The 17,107-nt window shown below is 46.6% G+C and overlaps 8 protein-coding genes across 8 annotated transcripts; 5 read left to right on the top strand and 3 right to left on the bottom strand.

Annotated features, from left to right (window-relative positions):
* Window positions 1-341: 341 nt before the first annotated feature.
* On the bottom strand, window positions 342-1,734 carry N7471_010058 (dihydrodipicolinate synthase family protein; the record flags this gene model as incomplete). The annotated part of the gene is made up of 8 exons (XM_057282777.1): window positions 342-493; window positions 545-858; window positions 918-1,030; window positions 1,086-1,188; window positions 1,242-1,390; window positions 1,445-1,485; window positions 1,542-1,562; window positions 1,626-1,734. The coding sequence occupies 8 exons, from the start codon at window positions 1,732-1,734 to the stop codon at window positions 342-344; spliced, it is 1,002 nt and encodes a 333-aa protein (XP_057133660.1).
* Window positions 1,735-2,088: 354 nt separating this feature from the next.
* On the top strand, window positions 2,089-4,826 carry N7471_010057 (uncharacterized protein; the record flags this gene model as incomplete). Its single annotated transcript, XM_057282776.1, has 20 exons — window positions 2,089-2,100; window positions 2,152-2,250; window positions 2,307-2,317; window positions 2,371-2,398; window positions 2,449-2,553; window positions 2,610-2,725; window positions 2,779-2,786; window positions 2,840-2,973; window positions 3,027-3,092; window positions 3,145-3,271; window positions 3,327-3,362; window positions 3,416-3,486; window positions 3,540-3,594; window positions 3,657-3,679; window positions 3,729-3,812; window positions 3,868-4,123; window positions 4,180-4,326; window positions 4,384-4,437; window positions 4,491-4,648; window positions 4,702-4,826. 20 exons carry the CDS (start codon window positions 2,089-2,091, stop codon window positions 4,744-4,746), a joined length of 1,635 nt encoding a protein of 544 aa, XP_057133659.1. The 3' UTR covers window positions 4,747-4,826.
* Window positions 4,827-5,061: 235 nt separating this feature from the next.
* On the top strand, window positions 5,062-7,469 carry N7471_010056 (uncharacterized protein; the record flags this gene model as incomplete). The annotated part of the gene is made up of 13 exons (XM_057282775.1): window positions 5,062-5,291; window positions 5,343-5,438; window positions 5,493-5,557; window positions 5,606-5,973; window positions 6,033-6,075; window positions 6,123-6,149; window positions 6,196-6,314; window positions 6,362-6,457; window positions 6,509-6,603; window positions 6,655-6,958; window positions 7,016-7,075; window positions 7,141-7,207; window positions 7,270-7,469. The coding sequence occupies 13 exons, from the start codon at window positions 5,062-5,064 to the stop codon at window positions 7,467-7,469; spliced, it is 1,770 nt and encodes a 589-aa protein (XP_057133658.1).
* Window positions 7,470-9,090: 1,621 nt separating this feature from the next.
* On the top strand, window positions 9,091-10,730 carry N7471_010055 (fungal specific transcription factor domain-containing protein; the record flags this gene model as incomplete). The annotated part of the gene is made up of 5 exons (XM_057282774.1): window positions 9,091-9,731; window positions 9,787-9,806; window positions 9,854-9,900; window positions 9,959-10,295; window positions 10,366-10,730. The coding sequence occupies 5 exons, from the start codon at window positions 9,091-9,093 to the stop codon at window positions 10,728-10,730; spliced, it is 1,410 nt and encodes a 469-aa protein (XP_057133657.1).
* A 14-nt stretch (window positions 10,731-10,744) lies between these two features.
* N7471_010054 (uncharacterized protein) lies at window positions 10,745-11,259 on the bottom strand (the record flags this gene model as incomplete). The annotated part of the gene is made up of 2 exons (XM_057282773.1): window positions 10,745-10,766; window positions 10,841-11,259. The coding sequence occupies 2 exons, from the start codon at window positions 11,257-11,259 to the stop codon at window positions 10,745-10,747; spliced, it is 441 nt and encodes a 146-aa protein (XP_057133656.1).
* Window positions 11,260-11,467: 208 nt separating this feature from the next.
* On the top strand, window positions 11,468-12,774 carry N7471_010053 (TauD/TfdA dioxygenase family protein; the record flags this gene model as incomplete). Its single annotated transcript, XM_057282772.1, has 7 exons — window positions 11,468-11,653; window positions 11,702-11,874; window positions 11,931-12,009; window positions 12,062-12,225; window positions 12,277-12,499; window positions 12,551-12,606; window positions 12,654-12,774. The coding sequence occupies 7 exons, from the start codon at window positions 11,468-11,470 to the stop codon at window positions 12,772-12,774; spliced, it is 1,002 nt and encodes a 333-aa protein (XP_057133655.1).
* A 355-nt stretch (window positions 12,775-13,129) lies between these two features.
* Window positions 13,130-13,552, top strand: N7471_010052 (ACT domain-containing protein; the record flags this gene model as incomplete). Its single annotated transcript, XM_057282771.1, has 1 exon — window positions 13,130-13,552. The coding sequence occupies one exon, from the start codon at window positions 13,130-13,132 to the stop codon at window positions 13,550-13,552; it is 423 nt and encodes a 140-aa protein (XP_057133654.1).
* Window positions 13,553-14,047: 495 nt separating this feature from the next.
* On the bottom strand, window positions 14,048-16,393 carry N7471_010051 (putative chromatin remodeling complex subunit (Rsc9); the record flags this gene model as incomplete). The annotated part of the gene is made up of 3 exons (XM_057282770.1): window positions 14,048-15,903; window positions 15,964-16,302; window positions 16,360-16,393. 3 exons carry the CDS (start codon window positions 16,391-16,393, stop codon window positions 14,048-14,050), a joined length of 2,229 nt encoding a protein of 742 aa, XP_057133653.1.
* Window positions 16,394-17,107: the final 714 nt, after the last annotated feature.

Below are 17,107 nucleotides of genomic sequence, written 5' to 3'. Positions count from 1 at the left end.
AGTCAAGGTTATGCATGAAAAGTCCATTTCACAAATTAAGCTTATTTCCGTCTTTTGCTGCTGTTTACCTAACAAACTGAGAAGGGAGAGAAAATATCTATGGAAACAGAGATCTGAAAAGACTAAATGTGAAGAATCTGAGGAGACCACCAAACAAGACCACCTAAAAAGACATTTAAAAAGACATTTAAAAAAGACATCTAAAAAGACAATCTGAGAAGACTAGATACCATAAAAGACTACTGAAAAAGACTTGACAAGGACGCATAAGCGGCCGACTATTCTTGTACATCATATAAGGGGAACTTGTTTTGACATAGTCGCGGCAATAGACTACCGTGCTATGTGGTTGACGTTACATCTGTTAATTCACACTCAAGTCGCAATGCCTCATCCAAAGCGTTCATAAATTCATCCCCTTCGGCTTCCCTCAACGGAAGCAATGGCTTTCGCGGAGCAATTCCATACCCATGCAGCTTGTGTAACGCATACTCTATGTATAATCAGCCTAGCACCCATCAAAATTCTTTAAGAAGATACTAACTCATGGCCCGAATACCACCCGGAACCGCAGCAGCATCAGCCCGCGCAAGAATCCCTTGAATCCTTCTCGCTTCCTTGCGCTCGGTCTCCGTTGGTAATGGCAAATTCAGTAGTGACCAGAGCCTCATAGAAGCCACTGGCACAAAGTTAGGAATACCGCTAACAGTGCCGTGACCACCACATTGCATCCAAGGGGTCAGATCCGCAATAAGGCCATCCAGCAAGAGGAATGGGAATTTCCGAGTCTCATTTATTGTGGTATCTTCGGAGATCAGGGCCTGAATACGGATCAGCTTCCCCATACTTCCACCGCATCTGCTCTTATTAGCGCTGCTGTCCAAATGGCGAGAGTTGCTGAAAACGTTGAAACTCACGTCAACTTCACTCCACATAAATTAGCTGTTTTCTTCATAATTGCACTGATAACTTCTGAAGACATATCCTGGCCGCCAGCGTTGGAAGGGAAGTTGTATAGCAATAGAGGAATCTGTCAATTTATCAGCAATAATACATATAGTGCGTTATGGACAACCTATACTTACCGGTGATGCTTCGCAAATATCAATGTAATATTGAATGACTTGGTCCATGTCCGTGTTCAGACTTGCAGCGTAATAGGCAGGTAAAATAACCATACCCGCGTCTCTGTTATTGTTAGAAGGAAGCTAATCAGTCTCCGGGATTCAGTGCTAACTTACGCCCCGGTATCTGCTGCAGCTTTGGACAGACTAATAGTTTCTCTGGTACTGAGCCCTCCTACGCCAGCGACTATTGGTGTAGATTGGAGCCCTTCCGCATCCAAAGTTGCCCTGATGAAGCGGATAAGGGATACACGCTCATCGAAATCCTAAGAAGATTTAGTACTATCATCTAAGGGCATGATAGAAAGAATTGAACACACCAGATGAACAGCTTCCCCTAAGGATCCAGCACATACTGGTACTGAACCAGTGGTCCCATTAGTGTGTGGTTCCATACTATGCGTTGAAACAACTTACCCATGCCGCGGGTGACCATAGCTGTGATCGATGCCAAATAAGTTCATGTGACTAATAAATCTCCAAGTATGAGCCCTATCTTACCTAGCAGATGTCTCCGATAGCCGTCAAAGTCAATTTCTTGGTTGTCATCAAAGAAAGTTGGTAGTGGCACGTATACTCCTGGCCGGAGTGCCCGTGTAGCATGTGCCATTGTAAGATCAGTACAAGCAATTGGATTGTCGTCACCAAGTCAAGTTTCGGATTTTCAGATTCTTGGTTTAATGTTCAAAGTTCAACGACCTCTTCGTACCTATGAGGGGCGTGAGCGTCGGGAGCATCGGTCTCTAGCCCGCTGATAAGACAGGCGCGGGAAGTCTCCGCTCGACCCGCATTGTCATTAACCGCTGGACGAGAAGCCTTATCGTAGAGATAAGAACGATAGTAAGTTGGTTTAGGCTTCATGAGGCGTTTTTTTGTGGATGGGTTGATAATTATATATGATCATTTGGCCCCCTTTTGACGAAGGTCAAGATTCATTTCTCGACAACCAGCTACGTTAAACAATATGCAGGACGAGGTAAGATATATCTCTTTGGGCAGTAAATTTTGATATTAACCTATATCTCAGAAAGCTAAAGAGCTGGCTTATGATGCCAACGAGATTCCTGTCAGCATTGAAGCCGCCCAAGACATAGGTAGCAATCATGGCCTTCAACGACAGCTTAGGGTACGCCGAGCCACACCTCCTTAATGGCTACTGGACTAAACTAACAATAAACCTAGCCACGGCATCTGTAAGTGCCAGCACGATCGGGCCTTGATATAGGGGACTCACGATTTTATCTAGACAAATGATTGCCATCGGAGGTGTTATCGTCAGTCATCCATCCTACTATCTCTTTATTTCGTGCTGATAAACTCTCAGGGTACTGGCCTTTTTCTGGGCACAGCGAGCGATCTTAAGAATGGTGGACCAGCTGGCCTTCTTATTGGATACTGTATTATGGCTTCGTTGCTATACTCGGTAATGGTAAGCAAACTGCCGACTCTTTCATATCTTCAAAAAGGGCTAACGTCCATCTACAGGTTGCTCTCGGTGAGATGGTGTCGCAATTTCCCATTCCTGGCGGCCAATTCGCTTTGGCTGGCCGGTTCAACTCGCCCGAGCTTGGATTTGCTATGGGTATTCTGTTCTGGTATAAGTAAGTGAGATTATATTCTGATCTACGAGATGCTGGACTTACAAAAGCTTTAGTTATATTGGTGCGACTATTCTTGTTTATCCCAGGAAAGGAGGAAATATCTAATTTCTATAGTTGTCTTACCAGCTGAGATTTCCGCAGCGGCGGTTCTGGTTACATTTTGGACTCCGGCAGGACAGGCAGATTCTACATGCTCTACTGGAATCTGTAATAATGCCATGTGGGTTGGACTGATGCTTATAGTCGTGGTATGAATTTGTGCAAATAATTGGAGCTACAAATGATACTAATGACCATCTAGTTTGCTATCAATTATGCGGGAACGCGAGCCTTTGGTGAAATGGAATTCTGGTTCTGTTCAATCAAAGTAAGATGCTAGGCGCGTAATCTCCAAACCGCGCAGATACTGACTGATATAGATTTTGACTATCATTGGCCTTATTATCACCGGTGTTATCATTAGTGCCGGTGGCGGGCCGAACCATGAGGCAATCGGATTCAAATTTTGGGACGAGACTGGTGGATTCACACAGTATGAAGGCATTGGTAAGCCGATCCGCTCAGTACCACATTGCTTACTGGTATCTAACATTCAATAAAGCCGGTGCGAAAGGGCGTTTTCTCGGATTCTTCAGCGGTGAGACCAAATTCAAACTATCAGCTCGTACCGAATAGCTCATCGGTTTATAGTTTTGATCAATGCTGCATTCGCATTCATTGGATCTGAAATTACAGCGATTGCAGCTGCTGAGACGTCAAACGTAAGAGTTTGTCAAACCAAGCGCGAGTTCACTTCACTTACAACCTATTACAGCCACAAAGAAATGTCCCGCGAGCCATCAAGAGTGTTTGGATTAGGCTTGTACTCTGTCAGTTGAGGTGATTTCTTTCTTGGACGTCCATATACTAACTTCCCTTCCCTTCAATCCAGTCTATATCTGCAGTGCTTTCATGGTAAGTGTTCAAAACTCAATAGTGACTAGCAGTCTACTTACAAACTCAGATCGGGCTTCTCGTGTCTCCCTCCGATCCATCTCTCAATCTTTCTTCTACTGCAGCCAAGAGTCCCTTTGTTATCGCCATCCAGGTAATTTACCATGTAAATATTGTCTTAAGACCAAAAGGCTAACATATACAAACAGAACTCCGGGATCTCAGTCCTCCCTTCCATTATTAATGCAGCCCTTCTCACGAGCGCATGGTCTGCCGGTACAGCCGATCTTTTTGTCTCATCAAGAACCCTATACGGACTAGCAGCCCGCGGACATGCCCCTAAGATCTTTCTCAAGACTAGAAAAGACGGCTTCCCTTGGGTTTGCTTTCTATTCTGCGGTGCTTTCTCTTTCCTCTCATTCATGGCTGCTGCCCATGGAGAAGCGGGCAAAGTGTTTGGCTATTGTGAGTGGTTATCTTGGGAAATTTGTGCTAGATTATGAAGCTAACGCCGAAAAAAGTCGCTAACATGACTGCGATGTGTGGGATGATCTCCTGGACAGGGATCTTGTGGACCAACATCCGTTGGAACAAAGGTCTCAAGGCGCAGGGCATCGATCGGAAGACACTCCCATATATGGCACCTCTTCAACCATATCTATCGTACTGTTTGTTTACACAATTCCATTTCGTGTGGAGAGATACTAATTTCTGCGACTGTTCAGATGGAATTTCAATTTGCGTTATGGTCATCATCTTCGGCGGGTTTGGTTCCTTTAGTGAGTTCGCAAGATATGGAGCACCTTGTTCCCTTTACTGATCTCCGTTAAAGTGCCTACCTTCGATGCTTCCTCTTTTGTTACGACATACTTTCCAATCCCGTTCTTTGCCGTGCTCTACTTCGGATACAAGTTTTGGACCAAGTCAAAGATGGTCGATTATGTCGACATGGACTTTGTCACTGGCTCCTCGCTTGAGGTTACCGAGAAGGTTAGTCCCATCTTACCTCAAAGGTTTCCTGTAATTAACAGTTGGCCGTCTAGGAGAGCGCTCAGAGTCTGTGGCAGAAGATTTCCGACAGGATCTAAATGATATTCTCTCGCGCTGACCAGCCATGTGTGAATAACAAGATATGCTTATTTTATTGCTAGTTATGTATACGATAGACAATGTGCTTCTTTCAATTTGAATTACTATCTCTCTCTCTCTCTCTTTCTCTCTCTCTCTTAATTACAATTGCAGTCCCGTATGGAGTTGCTCCCACGAACTGTAAGGCCTAACCTAAAATAATGAAACTTGGCCTAACGTGGCTTTGGTGTGGAGGTGTGGGGCGATACAGTAAATTTAGTAATGGGATATTCCCCGACCGTAATCAATAGCCTGATAGCGATGGAATCCTATCCATGGATATCTCAAAAAACACGGACACTGTGGCGTCCTGTCATCGGACGACAGATAAGCGGCACCGGCCGATGGCAGTCGGCTCAAGAGCCGTGTGTCCCGCACGCTGTGTCCTATTATGCCAGTTCGACACCCTCTCTCAATTTGATACTGACAAGACTATTGAGAACATGGCGCCTAATTTTGATTTGGTTGTGATTAATGCGACAGTTGTGACTGCCAGCGACATCGGGTACCGGGCCTCTGATGATTCGATAGATGTACGGTCGCTAACGCAATAAAGCAAATTTTGTATCGGGGTCAAAGATGGAAAGATCCAATCTCTTGCGAATTCATTCACAGATGATGAGTTGGTAGGAACTGAGATCATAGATGCTGAGTACGTGCTCTGCGAATCTGAAAAACCAAATACATAATTAACACGTCGATACAGAGGTGCCTATGTAATGCCTGGAGGTGTCGATGCACACGTCCATCTATGTCAAGACCTGAAAACCGGTAGCTAAATCATATATTTTTGATCAGCATTGTGTCTAATTCTCGCAGGACCACACGGCCTCGGCGGCGAATGCTCCGATAACTTTGAGACCGGGTCAAGAAGTGCTGTTGCCGGTGGAACCACTACGATCATCACCTTTGCCACTCAAACCAGGGCGGAAGAAGACCGGAGCCTCTTGAAAGTGGTTGAAAGCTATAATGCCCGTGCTGAGGAGACGGGCAGTTATGTGGACTATGGATTCCACATCATTATTGTTCGCAATGATGCAGATATTCTTGAGAACGAGCTACCAGTTTTGATCAAAGACTTGGGGATCAGTAGCTGCAAGTTGTTCTTGACGTATGCGACGCAGCGTTTGACTGACTCACAAATGTTGGATGTCATGTTTGCGGCAAGGAAGAATTCTATCACTACAGTGAGTTTCTCTCTATTAACATGATATCCATAGTGGGTAGGGGGTTAATATTGTATTAGATGATTCATGCCGAGAATGGGGATATGATAGAATGGTTAACAGGTAAATTTCTTGCTGGGGGATATAGAATAAAACTGACTCAGACACAGAGAAATTGGAGAGTAAGGGGATGGTTGGTAAGTACTTGGCGCAATTTTGTTTTTACTTGCTAACCTATACCAGCTCCTTACTATCACGCCTTGTCGCGTCCTCCGCTTGTCGAGGGAGAAGCCACCAATAGAGCGATTGCCTTAGCACAGCTCATCCAAAATCCGATTTTGTTTGTTCACGTTGGCTCAGTGGTACGTTCAGTCCTTATAAGAAAAAGGTCTCGAACTAAATCAGGTAGCTTGGTGCCGCCAATGTGCGTCGTGCCCAGACGATGGGACTGCCAGTCTACGCAGAGACATGTCCTCAATACTTCCATCTCACCTGGGAAGATTTGGTAATTTGCCCTAATCTAAAGCAAATAAACAATCCCTAATTTCAATTATAGAAACGGTTTCATTCACCCACATGTTTCGAAAATAGCAAGATGATTTGCTCGCCACCTCCACCACCCACCACAGCTGATCATGAAGAGCTCTTTGTGTAAGATTGGCTACATTTAATACGGGATATTTTTGGCTGACATCTAAAAAGCGGTTTGTCAAATGGGACATTCACGATTTACTCATCTGACCATTGCCCTTTCCGCTACGATCACCCTCATGGAAAGCCATCCGGTGTGTTAGAGCACGAGGCAAGTATGGCGGGGGAGAAGCCATGCAGCGGAGAAGAGCTAAAAGATTTATTGGAAAGGAAAGGGGGAGCATTCCGTTTTATTCCCAATGGGATCCCGGGCGTTGAAACGCGCCTGCCGTTACTCTATACGGGGGCATTGGCTAGTGGTCGTATTACGCCGCAGCGATTTGTTGAGTTGACATCGACAAACCCAGCCAAACTGGTAATTAGATGTCTACTCCTTTTCTGCCTCCTTGAACCAATGCTGACATATCCATAGTACGGCCTATATCCTAACAAGGGGGCATTGATGCCCGGATCAGACGCCGACTTTGTGATAGTAAGACATGAAACCCGATATCGAAACCGCTGCTCTATGATGATATTGACATGTTAAAATTCTAGTGGCACCCAGAGAAGACGTTCTCGCCATTCAATCTCACTAATTCTATGCTACATCACAACGTCGACTGTAAGTGCCACGATCTAGGATGTACTTTTCAAGCACGGAAAGCTAACATTTTACCTCTGAAGACACCCCTTATGAAGGGATGAGGTTCGTAAACTGGCCTCGATATACAATTCTTCGTGGTAAGGTTATGTGGGCAAATGGCAAGATAACTGGCAAGGTGCGAGATGGAGAGTATGTAAAACGTGGTCCGAGCCAATTGGGGCCGGTATCCCCGAGAGCTGATCGCGATGCTCGCTGTGTAGCCGATTGGCTCTATGAATAAAGCTGTCTGGGTCTATAGAAGGTGCTACGAGTAGTGGCCTTTTATGGAAAGACACAACTTACGACAAGGCACTGATAGAACAACAGCTTGTCGCTGTGCATCGTGGTCCACTATTGGATCCCTTTGGGCATATACAGCTACCACCATAGACCACAATTCCTCGGCTATCCCTAGAAATATATATTCTACATGACTAACCCACTTTTTAAAATAACTACAGGCCGAGGTATTCAACACTGGGCGAAAATGAGGTAAAGAAAGAAAAGAATGCTAAAGTAGGGTGGAAATAAAGTAAGCAACAATATACTCGCTCCAAGACTTCCGTCTAGAGACTGCCCAATACTTTATCAGTGGGACATGGCACCGTTCGTATTTCTTCAACTAATCTACAGCAAGGCTAACAAGATTGGAACCTAGAATAATGCGTGAGGGCCCTAGATTAAAAGCGTTATCGGCTCAATTGTATATCATCGCCTGTACTCCGTATGAGGTTAGACTGTCATGGAAGTTCCACTAAACACCCGTGGACCCGTGGACCGAGTATGAGTGTGGGCAGCAAATCAGCATCCGAGATGTTATCAGAGATGTTATCAGAGCAATTAGTATCCCCAGATTGGCCCTTTTCATTATTCCGACTCTTTTAAGATGTGTCTTGCCTCAGTTCCGGTAGCATAGAGCGAACCATGTCTTTCAATGCCAACTGGCCAGACAATCATAGTACAGATAATGAGCGCCCTGCCAAGGCGCGTCGGATTACCCGAGCTTGTCTACAAGTGAGTGCTGCAAAGTTAACATAGAAAGGCGGTACTTAACACGCCCGTTTTAGTGTCACGCGCGAAAACAGCGATGTTTGCCATCATCCGAAGAATCCAATCTACAATTACCATGCAAGCGATGTAAAAGGCTAAGCATCACTTGTTCATTTGAGACAGACAGAGCTCCAACATTGGATCTGACTCAAAGTCCATCAAGTCTAGTACAACTGGTAATTGAACTTCAAAATCGGTGAGACTGAAAATTGCGACTCAGTCAAGGAGACACTAAAACCAGAAGCAGACTCAACCAACATGAAACACGAATATTTGAGCTTGAAAATCAGAAGGAACAATTCGACATTAATACAAAGAAAAGGCCCAGAGATGTCCAGCCTGAGCGTAAGGAAGCTCTTTCGAGGAGTCAAAGCGACATATATGATTCCTCTGAGTCAAGTATCGACGGAATTCATCTGGGTCCTCCTATCGCAACACTCCGATCGTTAAGAGTGCTTGCGGAAGAAAGAGTTCACGAGTCAACTCTGAGAGCCCAGAGATACAAGAGCATATACGATCCTATATATCGGGGACTCCTTACAACTGAAGATGTCCAGCGAGCAGTTGAAATGTATTCTACAACTCCGTTCCGGAAAAATGTGACCTACTAATATGCAGCAGATTTTTTGATCATTGCCATGCCTCAGCGCCTGTATTAGATGAAGGCATTCGGGATTCATGGCAGGAATATCTTCAAACCAGCCCAACACTCATTCTGGCAATATGCTCAGTTAGTACCCGCTTTTGGGATACAGGCGATCAAAGGTGGAGAGCGAGAATTGCTAAACCCAAAAGCCAGGCTAATAATATTCATGTCCAGTGATGGTTCTATTGTCGGTCATCCCCGATTATTCCATGATCTTACAAAATTACTCGACGAAGCGGTCTCCAGACTCCTACTCCGGCCCACTCCATCAGATGTCACATTAGACTCCATCTGTGTGCTTCTTCTCTATGCCCAGTGGATGCCATGCAGCAAAGAAGATGACGAAGATGAGAATTCTGAGCGCCAACGTACCTATCACGAACCTAAGACCAAAAGTCGATACAACGAAATCAGTGCTTGGGTTGTCTTAGGATTAGCAGAACGATACTCTGTCCTACTGGGCCTCGAACAATCAGCCACATCACTTTTAAAAACCACCAAACAGGTACCATCCACAGAGGATCTGAAAAAACTACGAGTGTGGTACAACTTGCTCACATGCAACTTCAATCTCATGCTAACATCCGGTCTACCTGCATCAATTGATCCTGCTCCATCGGTCCAGGTAGCGTGGAGGTTTGTCTCTCATGATTTGATGCAGTCCCCTGCGGATCTTCGAGTAAGCGGACTTGTGGAACTTGTCGGAATAGTTCACCTTGTTATGTCTAGTTGTGGGGATATATCTCGCCGTCAATTGCAACCGAGCTGCTTAGAACGGTTGAACAGTGATTTGGATGATTGGGAGAGGTAAGTGAATATTCCTAAAAGTTTCGTATTTGACCTACTTACTAACGGCTCTCAGATCTTGGTTTTCTCGTTTAGGTTCGTTCATAGGGCATCTTATTCTCACAGTTATTAACAATCACCAGAGAAAACGGAATCCCATTACAACCATCTGCCATTCACTTCGGCCCGGGTATGCAGTTACCTATGTACACGTATCCTGGATCAACGTAATCTAACCAGCGATGTAGTGGTATCGACTCTCCCTCAATTGTGCATCACTCGCACCGCTACTTTCTTCCCCACGGGCACATCGACGATCGACAGGTTCAAGTAAACCCCATTTCCGACAAGCGCTTTCAGTTAGCTTGACCGCAGCAGCGCAGATAATATTAGCACAATCGAGCTTCAGGGCAGATATTGTCTTCTCGGTGGATTCGCAGGAACTCTCCAGCTTTCCCGACGGGGCATACAATGTGGATCGTGTGTCTGTGAGTCGATTATACTACGCGGTGGATTCAACCTGGATTTCGCATACGTTCGCTATCATATTCTTATGTCTTTGCTATATGCGGGGCATCGTCGACGGTGAGATATTCATATACTTACTTTGAATTGATGATCTGAGCCCCTCAATCACTGACAACACAAAAAACAGAAAGCCTACAAATTTGCAGCCAAGATTCTAGTCAAGGGGAAGGGAAAATCTTTACACGCCTTCCATCTTCCTCTTGTTCAGTTCTCGCTCGAGTCCTTCGTCTTGCAATAGACATCTTCGACAGTGTGTGTCCGGCCACGACATTCCATTTTGCGCACGACTTCCAAGCCATTGTTCACTATGCAGTTGCTTTGGTACTGGTCTCTGAAAAGGACAACCAGCATATTGAGGAAAAGGAGATTGACGATATGGCAATCCAGTCTCTACTAGATTTGATGAATGATTCTGGTGTTGACTGGGCAGGGAACCTTTTTGGAGAGTCGCTTGATTTCCCGGAGTTGAATGTGGACGGGATGCTGTCATGATTGATAGTAGAATATTAAAGCTTTGCAGAGCAATGCCTATATCAACATTTCGATATGTAATTAGTATTGAAAGAAAGTCGTAGCCTATACACTCGCGAGAATAAGCTTACCTATCAGCATCATCCAACTCAAACAAAATATCTTGGGCTCCCTCCCAAAGCACCAGCTCGCCCAGTGCCTTTAGCTTCTCAGTTCCTTCAATGATAGTCAAGAAATGATTCGCTGCAAGTGGTCCCATCTTACTCGCAAAGGCAACGCCTCCATAGCAGAACAGAATCTCGGTTTCGGAGATACCGCCAGGATACAACAGAATCTGACCCGCAGCAGGGTGAGCCGTATGATTCTCAAACGGTAGTCCAAAATCAGTTTCTCCTAATGGAATCCACATACCCTCCCCACTCCAACGAACATGAATGAGCTTCTGGCGGTATGGGAGGAGTGTGCGGAAGAGGGCCACTGTTTCGGGAGCTGACGATTCGAAGCTCGCGCGGAATTGGTACGGGCCGGCTGTTATTAGGATGGAGGTCATTGTGGTGATATGAAAAGAAATAAAATGATTAACCTTTTGTTTCAGAGGTAGAAAATGCTATTCTATTTGAATAACCGTAGCTCTCGCATCGGCATCTTCGGCGTCGGGCCGCGCGGGCTTCAAGCCGCGTGCGGGTTGATAAGGAGCCATGTCAAAAGCGAGGATTGCCTCGCGAAGTCAGAGACCATGCAACTCACCTCACAATCCAATGTCTAATCATATGCATATTTTGGTGTACGATAACACATGTCCTTCTCGGACAGGTGCTCAACCAACCATCCAAGCAGGCTCATTGTACATCCACCCAATACTCCACTCGGAATGTTCATCTTTTGGCGCAGAAGTATATGGCGTTGATTGGAGCAAACCTATTTCAGCTTACGTTGTCACGCAAGTGAGTTAACATTACAGAGGTTACAAGAAACAACTGACAAGATGCTAGTTGATCGCTTTGCAAGACAAGTATGCAGTACTGATCTTCCGCAACACGGGGCTAGACAATAGTCGGCACATCGCATTCTCGCAGCAACTGGGTGACAAGCTAGAAGTCAATCCGTTCTTTTACGGACGAGAAAACGACCGATTAGGTGAGCCGTTACTATTCGACGTGGCCAAGTGAGTGTTCCGCGAGAATTCAATATTGAAGGCATGTCACATTCTGATGAGAGTAGCATCGAGCTGGATGGTTCTCTGGTAAAGATGGACAGTCGCAGGTACTATCACAGTCTAGGGAATGCATTATGGCACACCGTAAGCATTATGGTCCCCAGCGAGCAAGACACATGGGTACTAACTAATCTAGGACTCTTCATATCACCAACAACGGTCCAAGTATTCCATACTGCTTTCTCACGGAAATCCAACTGAAGGCGGATCGTGGACCCATTTTGCAGACACACGTCGTGCCTATAGCGACCTATCTCAAGCGAAAAAAGACGAGATTGAAAACCTCGTTGTTGAGCACGAGTAAGCCATCTGTTTCGAGATGTCCCCGTCTCTGAAGCTAAGTTCATCCAGTCTCTGGCACTCCCGAAAACTCGCGTCACCAGCTGTGTTTGGAAATCCTCTTCCTCACGAACTGGCAGCCAAGCCACCGGCCTACCACCGTCTCGTGCAAATAGCACCAGATGGACGAAAGACATTATACCTAGCGGCGCATGCCAAACGTATCGTCGGCAAAGGTATTGAAGAGAGCCAACAGCTGATTTGGGAGTTGATCGAACACTGTACACAATCAAAAGTGAGTTCAAGTCGGCCATGTTCTGCCAACCTCCAGGGCTAACTAAGGCAGTATGTCTTCAGCATGGAGTGGTTGTCTGGCGGGGATATGGTCTGGTGGGATAATCGGTAAGTCCCATGCGTCTCGCATTGATTCGTTACTAATATTTTTATAGCCAGTCGATGCATCGTGCTAATCCTTATACCGCGACGATGACTGCGAGGGATGTCCGTCGTTCTACGATCCTTGATGATGGACCTTGGGCATTGGGCGTCTCGACAACAGAACTGGATTAAAGACCCGCCGATACTCGGCCACAGCGCCCATGAAACTATGCTACGAACTAGCATGATATAGTTAAATTGAAACAGTGAGTAGTGGTTTCTCGTTCAGATATACACGGAGGGTCTGCGGTTCTCAAGTGAGCTGGTAAAAGACAGAAATTGCATAAACCGAATGCCGTATATACTCAGAAACCTGACAAAGTAGTAATCAAACAACACACATACCTGGAGGTACCTAGGTATGGATGCATAGATCCTAGATTGCGCTCTCATTGGTCAAATTTCTTACGAGCCAAACCATGCCTCCCCATCTTCCTTTTTGCATATATCATTCCTTGAAACAACTTATTCCAATTCAACTTCCAAAATGGCGCCTCCAGGCGAAAACAACATCTCAATTCTTCTAGCAACAATGCAACCAAGTCTAGACCCAACAGCCTACGTCTTCCTCACGACCAAATCACCCCTCCACTCACTACCCCTCTCGACGCTCCAACCGGAACTAATCGTGCAAGAGGAAGAGGGCACAACGATCGTGACAACAGAAGCGCTCGCCACGTCGCATGGCTTCAACGAGCCAACCTTCCCCTGCAAGAAGATCTCTCTTACTATCCACTCCAGCCTGGAAGCGGTCGGCTTGATCGCTGCCATTACTAACCGGCTGAAGGACCACGGTATTAGTACCAATGTCGTCAGTGGGTATTTCCATGATCATATCTATGTACCCGTTGGGAGGGCGGAGGATGCGATGCGGGTTTTGGAGGAAGTGGCCGCTGAGGCGAGGAGATGAGGGGGAAGTTGTTTGTGTATATGTTAAAAAAACGCTCAAATCTGGTCTATTCTTCTTTTTCCTGAATAGATATACATATTTAAGCAAGAAAAGGAAGTAAAACTATTAAAAAAAACTGGATTAAACCGCGAGCCTCAATATACTAACTAATGAATCTCGAATTTCGATCTCAAGAGACGCCGGAAAAGATCAGACTTCATCCACCCCATACCCATACCTAGGTAGTAATGCAACTCCACTCTTCGGGGGCCTTTTTGCGTGCGAACTTGGGCTTAGATCAAAACGACAAGCCACTAAAAAAAAAGCAGAAACAAGAAAACACCGCCAATGTGGCCCTGGCTCTTAGATATTGTACATTTTGACAAGATGGAGTACCTGGGAACCAGAAAGACAGCGAGGACACGAATAATCAGGGTATTAATCGTACAGAGATATTGATTCATGAGAAAAGAAAAAAGAGGTAGTTGCGACACCGGAAAACATGCAATAGGAAATTCAATAGTCTACCTCTTTCTCGATCACCATGATTAACTCGGTAAGCTCCTTGCGCAGCGCGCGATTTCGGTCCCAGACTTCGACGATCTTGGGGCGCTGGCTCGTGAAGCAGGCCTTCTTCCAGGGAAGACCACCGTATTTAGACGTGGTCCGATTCGGAAGGCCTCGGGCGATGTTGCGCAGCACCAATGCAGCTTTGTAGGCCACGCCGAATGGCTCGCCCTTTTCATTGATCGGGGTATCCATGTAGTACCATTTGCGGACGATTCGCTCTTGGAGAACCACCCGCTTGGCGGTTGTGGGCTGTGCGTCTGCGGGGCGATCTTCAGGCAAGTGCGACGAAACATGACCAGCGACCATGGATGTGTTGGCGCTGGGCCCAGAAGCTCGGAACCGTGAACAGTGGTCCCATTGACAGGTGTGGATGGGGGAATCTGCGGGATCGAGCTTATACTGGCCGGGAGTGTCTGTGGGTTCCAAGCCCATGTGGTCGCCGAAGACATGATTCCGGAGATCTGTCGGAGATGTGAATGCACGCTGACACATCTTTGAAGGCTTTGAGTTGTCCGCCCATCTGCAGTAGGAATAAGGGAAGCCCTCAAATGTGTGCGCAGTTTCTAAAGGTCGGATGCCTTTGATAATGAATTTGGTGGCAGTGCCGGGGCCATTGATGACCTGTGCTTGAGCGTTTGTGAACGTGTTGCTGACGTTCTTGATGAACTCTGCAGCGGGAAGAACGCCCCCTCCAGTGACACGAGGATCTGCGAATCGGCTTTGGTAGGCTTGCCATAAAGCGATCTGTGTGATCTCGCATTCCGAATCCTCGATGAAGCAGCAACGCAGCCATTGGGAGCTACGCTCCGGCTCGGACAGTTCCATGAGCTTTTCCAAAAGCTCGGGGGATACACGAGGGATGTCAGTGGGTGGAGGTGCGACCTTTTCTTCCTGGAGAACAGTTTCCTTTTTCGTAGGCCGTGCTTCATAAGTCAACAGTGCGATCATGCGAGGAACAAAGACGATTGGGAAATTAAGCACGTCCATCAATGTCTCGATATTGTCATGACTGAGCGTGTATTGATACCAAAAGTCCAGTGCACCACTCAGAATATCCTTGTCAAGGTCAAGAAGCGTGTGATAGTACATTTGCTGGAGAGTCGGTCTGGTCAGGGTTTCCATGGCCCGGTTTGCATCCGCATCGTCCAGCTCAGTGCCGAAGTGTGTCAAGGCCCACAGGGACCGCACGACGTGGGCGCGGTCTGGGGAGTCAAGGCAATTCACCAAAGAAATCCACAACGGGTCTTCAGGGTCAGTTCGCAAGAACTTGGTGACCTCCTCAGCGATATCTAGGGCATCATTTTTGATTTCATTCAGTCGAGGTTGATTAGGAGCATTGATCAAGATAACCAAAAAGTCCCTCAAAAGACCGTTTGCATAACGCGACACATAAAATGCGTTCTCCTTCAAAAGCACCATGTTTCGCAACACTAACGTGGCCTCTTTGATGTTTCTCAGCCGATGATTGAAGTCGTGGGTCTCAAGGCTGTCGTCTGGGAGGTTCACTGGGATTTTGCTAATTTTGTCCAGAATATCCCGAGTGCCATGTAACGAATTGAGCACGTTGACACGATCAGTCGGTTTCCGAGGATCATACTGGAATTCCCACTTCACCCCCGTGCAGAGTTGTGTGATGTCAAGTGCTTTCTGCATCAAAGTTTCCGCAAGCAAGGGAAATCCTTCAAATTTGAATTTATCCCATCGTTGATTTGAAATTTGTACCAGGTGGTACAGCGCAAAGTCGACTTCGTCTGGAATACCTGACTGCAGACCATAGTGGGCGCGTTTGTAGATGTGATCCGCTAAAGGAGACAAGACCGTCAGTATGTCTAGGCAATTCATGGGATGCAGGGGAGACTTACTCCTTGGAACCTCGAGATATCTCAGTGGGAAATAAGGGTCGTAATAATCCAATTGCCGGGGCATTTTCGAAGGGTCACGCAGATGGGAAAATATGACCGGTCGGTTTCCGGGGGTCGGGACTTCCCTCGTCGACATGGGAACCTGTCGATTGTCTTTTCCTTCCCAGCTATCAACCGTGAACTGCGCACTTTGAGGATTGGCGGCCGGATTGATGTTTACATGATGGGGGCTGGTTTGTGGTTGTGGTGAGGTGAGCCCATGATGGATGTGTGATCGACGGGCAGGGGTTGTATCGGGGATGAAGGGTTGGTTGATTTTTGGAGCATGGCGTAAGCCCTCTGTGGGTGGTGTTAGTATAGGTACCACACCTGTCGGCTGAGAGATGGTAGTCTTACGTCGCAGCGAGGTGCGAGGGGTAGAGGCAGACATGGTGTTGCTGAAGGAACGCGACAGCGTTGCGCCGTTCACGTTTTTAAACGCACGGGGTGGTTCCGTCCTTGCAACGGATGAGACCGACAAACTTGACCTCGAGAATTCGAGGGGCAATCGGGGACAAGACCTTCTGGTCTTGTGATCGAAGACTTTGAAGATACGGCTCGAGGGATGCTGCCCTTGATACGTCTTTATTTGCAAACGAGTCGAGCAGGAGAAATTGCAGGGGTGTCAAACTCGCGACTTCGTGCGGCTTCTGAAGGGTCGGAGTACAAAGGCGATACAACGTTGATTCTGACCGAAAGAGGTGATAGCGACGGCCAGTAGCTGTGATTTGGCTTAAGTCGCAGGTTTCGCGCGTTCGAACGTCGGAGCACTGGATGCGACGGTGAAAAGAGCAAAGTGCTCAGCAACAACGGCAGTTCTAAGGCAGTAGTAAATTTGCGCGTAGGCGATCAAAATCAGCGATATGTTTCAAAAGTAAAATAATCGTCAATGCCTTGCGGCCCTGGAGGGCTAGAGCTGGGCTTTTGCGATTAACGGCACTGATCAGCCAAAAGTCCGCGCTTCTCCAGGGCGCGTTGTCGGATTATTGGTTGTTCCTGTTGATGACTAAGGAATGGATATATTGATGCCTCAGGCCGTCACATTCTTCAGTAATTGTACAGAGACAATAGACACAATAGACACAATAGAGACAATGATCAATCG

Source organism: Penicillium samsonianum (genome assembly GCF_028829775.1).
Source record: "Penicillium samsonianum strain IBT 33392 chromosome Unknown utg000005l_segment0_segment0, whole genome shotgun sequence".
Taxonomy (NCBI): Eukaryota; Fungi; Ascomycota; class Eurotiomycetes; order Eurotiales; family Aspergillaceae; genus Penicillium; species Penicillium samsonianum.
This window is presented reverse-complemented; position numbering and strand designations above follow the sequence as displayed.